Here is a 6889-nt window from a genome sequence, read left to right as displayed (position 1 = left end):
GAGCTGCTCAAGCCCTTGTCCAAGCCAGGATAAATAGTCTTGGTGCAGGATGCATGTATGCAGGGAGAGGAGTGGGAACGCCAAATGCAAGGCCAGCCCCTGCCCACAGTCCTGCCACACTCACCTGCTGCATCCACAGCATGCTGCAGCAGCGCAGCCTCCCCCGCCATCCTCTTCTGCAGCACTGCGGACTGGCTGCTGTTTCCACATGAGCATCCTGGACTAGATGATCCCCAGAGGTCCCTTCCATCTCCAGCTGTCCTGTGATATTTGGAGTAGACAGTGCATAAAAATCCTTTCCACCACCCAATATTTATAATGCATGCCTAAGTGCTGCTGAAACGGGCAAGGCATGGAGTCACACATGAGACCCGAGCCCTGCAGTACTGCTTGCTTTGACTCTAGTGTTAAGGCAAAATACCCCTGAACACGTTGCTGCAAGAGCTTTTTCATCTGGGCAATGACTTAGGGACTTGCCGAAGGCTCAACTGTGTGCCAGGGAAGGGTTCAGGTTGAGAGGAAGACAAAATGCAGAGCTGCAGCCAAGGAGGGCTGAGAAGGGGCAAATGCAAAGCAAAATGCAGGCGGCAAAGAGCACAAAGAGGCAGCAAAGAGCGCCATGCTGTGAGAACTTTTTCATCTAGGCCACAGCTGGGGGCCTTGTCGAAGGCTCAGCCTACAGTTAGGGTTAGGATTAGGAAATGCTGCTCGCTTTGGCACTGTGTTTAAGGCAAGTGTCTCTAGACACTTTTTCTGCTATCAATAATTTACCCTTCATAATATTCCAGGGCATGCTCTGTTTATATAACTATTGAAACATCTATGTGGTAGATATGTGATCTTAATTTTGAATCATAGAATGGTTGATTCTTCTGCCACTGAAGACCTGTCTAATCTACAGTTCATTTAAATTAATGGAAAAATCTGCTTTGTCTGAGGCCACAAATGATTTGCTGAAACCACACACACACACGGTGAGTCACAGTTCAGAACATAACTCAAACAACCAGGACTGTATTCCCATGCTCTAACCACTAGATTACAGTCCCTCCCACATATACCCTGCAATAATCTTTGCTCAAATGATAACAGTGTTTCCCCACTTTACACGTTGGACAGCATTACTCAGTAAGGCACATCATACCTGACAGGAGTACAGCTCTGCAGGGCCGGGGGAGGAAGGAAGCACAAGGAAAAGTCATTATTTTCACCCGACACCACTAGAATTTAACTCTTCCCTTGGAAAATTACCGGGTCTGAATCCCCTGATTTACACCTAACTGAAAAATAAAATCCTCAGTCCTGATCCGCACTCACCTTTCACTTATCCCAAGCAGCGAGTGCTTGCAGACCGACAGTCATGGTGGACTTTGGAGTAGCAGTCACACCTTTGCTTTGCTCCCCAGATCGCCATGAATCCTCTGGGAGGAGGTGAAGCCTCTCGGCACCCTCAGAGCTGCCCCATCGCCTGTGTGGCGCAGGGGTTGAGCAGGACTCACCCAGCTGTGCCTACACCAGGCCAAGGTGCTCTGGGAGCCGCGTTGAGGACACGTGCTGCCGCGTGGCCTGGGCGCCACCACAGCAGGTACCTGTGAGTCCAAATCTCTGTCTTTGGGGTATTTAATTTCTGCTGTGGACGTGCCATGCTGGACACAGCATGGGGGCAACAAGTGACGAGGAGCTCGGCTCTCCTGCAGGCATCACCCTCACCAAGACACAGCACACTCAGGTGCTGCCGAAGGGTCCGGGACCCGGGGCAGCGCCTTTCCGTCACATGCTAGAGGCGCAGCGCAGCCCAGCCCCGACGGCCGGGAGGCCGGGGCCGGCTGCGGAGGCTCGGCTGACCTCCCCGCAGGACGCCCGGCACTGCACCACAGGCCGGCCCGGCCGTTACTTCACCCCAGGGCCGGCCGCCCCCTCCCCGCACCGCGCGGGGCCGTATCGCCGCCGGGCCCCGCGCCGACTCCCCTCGGCGCGCCGCCGGCCCCGGGCGGGGCAGGAGCCCCCGGCGGGACCCAGCGCCCGGAGCCGCCGCCGGTGCCCCGCGTACCGCCGGCACCGATGAGCCCCGGGGCGGCGTCTTCTGGGCTCGACCCGGCCGGGGCGAAACTCCCCGGGAGAGGCGACGGGCCCCGGCCGCGGCTCGCTCGGACGGGACGGGCAGCGGCACCGCTGCTGGGCGAGCGGGGCCGGCCCTGTCCGCCGCCTCCTTTCGCAAGCCCCGTGCCCGGGGTGACAGCTCGTCCCCTGCGCCCCGCCGGGGCCCCACGGCGCGCCCGAGGCGGGCTGCCCGGCCGGACCGGGCCCGTGTCTGGGGCAGCCGGCGGGTGAGCTGCGTGTCCTCGTCGCCCTGACGCCTTCCTCGTCGCTCCCGGCTGCCTTAAGCCCGCTCAGGGACAGGCAGCGGGCCCGTCGCAGGCTGGACGACCCCCGGCCGAGCCACGGCGCAGGTGGGAGGGGGAAGCCAAGGCTGAGTCACAGGCACACACCTGACACCAGTGCTTAGGAAATTGCCCTTCTCTTAAAGGCAACCATGTATTTATTTCCCTGGGGCGAATGCGAGGGAGTTGCGCTCCACGGAGGCGCTTTGGTCACCGGTCCTGGCTGGGGAAGCGGGTGCCAGCGCGGAGCAGGATGTGCGGTATGAGGAAGAGGATGGGTTTCGCTCTGCTGCTACAGAAAAAAGAACTGGGAACACACAGAGAGGCAGACGGTTATGGTAGAATATATGCTGTTTATTTATGAACGTAACCAGGACTTTCAACAAACTTTATATGCAGTTCCCCCCAAATTTAAAAAAAAAAAAAACCAAAAAAACACAAAACCAAACAAAACAACAACAACACACCACCAATGTGTGTGCATATACATACATGTATACATACCCATACACACCACATACACACGTGGCACATACATACACACACCCCCAGCACTGCGTTCCTGCTGTCACACTTTCAAAAAGCTTCATTTCTCCACCTTGTTCTCCTCTCCCATCATGACTATTTCAACTGGACAAATTCTTCTGTGGCTATGACATGAGGAAGAAACGCTTTGCATGGCTACCAGCGCTCTCTGGACAGGGGGCTGTTTGTTGGCTTATTTTTCGTTCACACTGGGAGAAGCTCCAGAGTCCAAAGGTGCTGAAGCACTGGGGAAGAGCCTCCTCACCCTCCCACAGGTGTCCTGCAGCCCTGAGGCCCGCACCCATTCCCAGGCTTCCCTGCCTTGGGGTCAGGAGGCAGCAGCCAACCCAGAACAACGTGAAGAAGGCAACACAGACTCACACTCAGCCACCCATACAAATAATAAAATAACATTGCAGCACAAGGGCATAGTCTCTGTCACCAGATAAGAAAGTCATGTGATGGCAAAGAGTTAGTTACTTAGAGTAATGCAATAAAAATAAAGTGTAGCTAGTATACACGGAAAGGCTTTCACATTACATGAGGCACAGCTTGGACAGACAGAGACTTGAAAAGGAGCTAAATGTCCTGGAATAAAGCAAAATACACTGAAAGTTCATAGTAAATACCCGCATCGATAGGTATTTATTCATTTGTGCTTCGCCACGTCGTGACATACAGTACAAGACACTGCTGCTCTTCCTTTTGGTGGAGGGAGCTCACCACGCTCCCTTGCAAGCTGCTGCTCCGTCAGTCCCAGGCTGTCCATCAGTCCTGCAGCAGCAGTGGCCCCTGCCCTGCACCCTAACAAGACAGAGCTCCTGGCAGCAGTCCGGCAGCTGCCCCACACCTCAGTGCTCCAAACGGATGCCCGGCACTGCATGTCTCTCAGCCTCAGCCCTCTTCTCGCTGGCCTCCCCACAGCTGCCTGTGCCTGCTGCACCGCAGGTCTGCTGAGAAGGCCTGGCCAGCACCCCCGAACGCTCCGTCCCTCAAGCCTGCACATCTCTCACCGTTTTTCCTCACACCCTGCCAGGCTGAGGAGAACAGAAAGCCCCAGAGCTCCTGCAGCCAGCTTTTAAGGCACATCTGGATTGCTATCTGTGCTTTATTATTATTATTATTATTATTATTATTGTTATTTACCCTGTGTAGACACGTGGGCTTTCAAATTTCTTCCTTCCCCCCGCCTTTCTCCATATAAAACCCACCATGTTTTCAGCTTATTTGTGTGTCATCCTTAAGGCACAAACCTTTTAATACTACAGCTGCCTGGCTTCTCGTATTGGTCGTTGTTAAAAACAAACAAACAAAACAAAACAAAACAAAAGCAAAACAAAAGTCCAACTCCCTCCCTCCCCCGAAACAATCTGAGATCGCTGCGCTCCGGTACGTATAGTATCTGCAAGTGAGCGAGGGCAGCGCAGCCGCGGGCGCGGCCGCCCCGCCAGTCCCGGCGCGGCGCTAAGCGCAGCTGCCCATGGCCTTCACCAGCGAGCTCTCGGGCAGCTGCCTGAAGATGCCCCGCAGAGTCTCCAGCTCCCGGGTGAGCTGCTCCACCCGCTTGCGCAGCCGCTCGTTGTCGGTGGTGAGCTCCAGCACCTTCTGCTGCGTCTCCACGTTGCGCTGCTTGGCCTTGTCCCGGCTCTTGCGCACCGCGATGTTGTTGCGCTCCCGGCGCACCCGGTACTCGTTGCTGTTCTTGTCCACTGTCTTTTTCGATTTGCTCCGGTGATCCGCGGACATCATCTTGAGGGCACCGGCGGCGGGCAGGCCGCCGGGGGGGTGCGGATGGTGCGGGTGGTGAGGGCTGGGCACGGGCGTGGGGGGCGGCGTGGGGTGCCCGGGCTGGAGGTGCATGGTGGTCTGGGCGCAGTGGGCGATCTGGTACTGCAGGTGGGACGGGTGCTGCTGCAGAGCATGGTGGGGGTAGAGGGCCGACAGGGCCGCCGACTTGACCTCCTCCTCCTCGCGGGGCTCCTGCTTAATCACCAGCGGCCGCAAGCCGGGCGCTGCGATGCGCTCGTACAGGGGGTCGAGCTTGCCGTCCATGTAGCCGGCCGCGCAGCCGAAGAGCGGCTGCTGGTGGTGCTGCTGCTGGTGCCCCGGCGCCGAAGCGGCGGCGCCGGCCCCATGCATGCTGTGGAAGTCGAAATCCCCGGCCAGGATGGCCTTGGCTTTCTCTTGCTGCTTGCTGTGCTGGAAGAGGTCGGCCAGGAACTCGTCGTTGAAGGCGGCGGGGTCGATGTAGGCGCTGATGTCGATGGAGTTCTCGTTCTCGCAGATGTCGCCGAGCTCCGCACCGCCAGTAGCAGGTGCCGCCGCCGAGGGAGCCTCTCTGTAGCTGTAGGCGCTGCCGGGCAGGGGAGTCTGGAGCTGGTGGTGCTGGCCGCTGCTCATCGGGGGCCGGGAATCGACCTCGTAGAAGTTGGCTTGCTCCATGAAGCACCTACAGTGTGCCGGGCATGGTGAAGGGCTCCTGCAATCCAGGTTTCGGACGGGGTGGCGGCAGCGACTCTACCAAGCCCGCGGAACTCCGGCCCGCGGCAGCGAACGGCACCGCGGCGCGGCCCGGCACGGCGCGGCACGGCTCGGCGCGCCCGGAGCCTGCCCCCCGCCCCAGCCCGCCCGAGCTCCGCTCGCTGCCTGCCTGCCCTGTTGCTAGTGGGCTGCCTCGGTCCTGCGTGCCGTATATATACACACCCCCGCAGAAGGGCCTGGGATCGCCCTCTAGTGTCCTGCTGGGAACCTTTGACCACCGCGCAGCCGGGTCTTAGCGCCCTGGCAGGGCAGAGCCGCCCGCCCTCCCGCGGGAGCCGCCGCGGGGAGAGCGGCCCGCACGCCCCGGCTCCCCGCCGACCCCCCGAACTCAGCGGGCGCAGGGCGCTGGGCTACGGCCGCCGAGGAGGCTCCGCGCTGGTAAGTGTCCCGAGGAAACGGCGCGGGGACTTTGCGCCCTCCGTGCCCGCGGCCGCTCAGCGGGGCAGGGCGGCCAAAGGCGGCTGGTACATTTCCACCGCCCGCTCCCACCCCTGCGCCGAGCGCTCCGACTCAGCGACTCCCCGGCCGCGCTACGGAGAAAGTCTCAAAGTTCACCATCACCCGCGCGTACTTGCAAATATTTGGCCAGTCGGGAATATTCGCCCCGCCGTGTTTGCCTGCGGGACGCAAGGCGCTGCTTCACCCGCGGAGCCGGGCCCCGAGCGGCGCTAGGACCCGTCCGGGACGGCGCCCGGCGGGCAGGGGCGGAGGCCTCGGGGGGCCGCGGCGGATCCCCGGCCCCGCTCTGCTCGGCGGTGATCGGCCGGGGGCCGCCCTGCCCTCTTCTGCGCTTTTTGTCGGTCTGTCAAGCCCGGCGGAGCTGCGCTCCTGGGACGGGACAGCCCGAGCCGGCCATCTGCCCGATGTTCTGGTCATCCTGGATGTTCTAGTAAACTAAACTAAACTAAACTAAAAACTTGTGACAGTAAATTCCTTGCTCAGAAAGGATTTGACAGATTCCTTGCAATTAAAAATAATTGACAAAGTCTTAGGGAACAAAACTACAGTGTACCAGGAACCCACGTTTTTGTATCACACAGTGCACATGTGAACCTCTGTTTCATGAGCAAAAGCAAGGACAGCAGAGAGTTGGCTTTTGCACTCTAGTATCCACTTGGGAGAATGGATTCTGTAATTACAGCAGGGAGACATTAATTTACAGACTACAGAACATACTTTTTACCTTTCACTATCAGCAGAAAAAAAGTCAATCCTCAATTATTTTATATACAATGTATTCTAAAATTATACATGTTGGCTTCGATGCAGCAGCAGTGCCTCAAAGGGGTGTTTCCGTGGTCCATAGGGAGGTGTAGCACTGTCTAAACAACCAAAACACTGGTAAGAACTCCCAACGAAGTCCTGATGCAGAGAGAATGCCTCAAGTCTGTGACAAAAGCAAGTTTTGGATGCTTCAGAGTAAAATGTCTGTGACTGCATCT

The 6889-nt window shown here is 58.2% G+C and overlaps 1 protein-coding gene across 1 annotated transcript; it reads right to left on the bottom strand.

The window, feature by feature from the left end:
• Positions 1-2738: 2738 nt before the first annotated feature.
• On the bottom strand, positions 2739-5541 carry CEBPA (CCAAT enhancer binding protein alpha). The gene has a single exon (XM_065640942.1). It carries the CDS (start codon positions 5346-5348, stop codon positions 4371-4373), a length of 978 nt encoding a protein of 325 aa, XP_065497014.1. The 5' UTR covers positions 5349-5541; the 3' UTR covers positions 2739-4370.
• Positions 5542-6889: the final 1348 nt, after the last annotated feature.

Source organism: Caloenas nicobarica, chromosome 9, assembly GCF_036013445.1.
Source record: "Caloenas nicobarica isolate bCalNic1 chromosome 9, bCalNic1.hap1, whole genome shotgun sequence".
Taxonomy (NCBI): Eukaryota; Metazoa; Chordata; class Aves; order Columbiformes; family Columbidae; genus Caloenas; species Caloenas nicobarica.
The sequence above is the reverse complement of the archived record's forward strand: the minus strand, read 5'-3'. Positions and strand labels throughout refer to the sequence as shown.

What these genes read in the sequence shown, in the direction of transcription:
- CEBPA (XM_065640942.1), bottom strand. Translation starts at nt 5,348, where the DNA reads ATGGAGCAAGCCAACTTCTACGAGGTCGATTCCCGGCCCCCGATGAGC.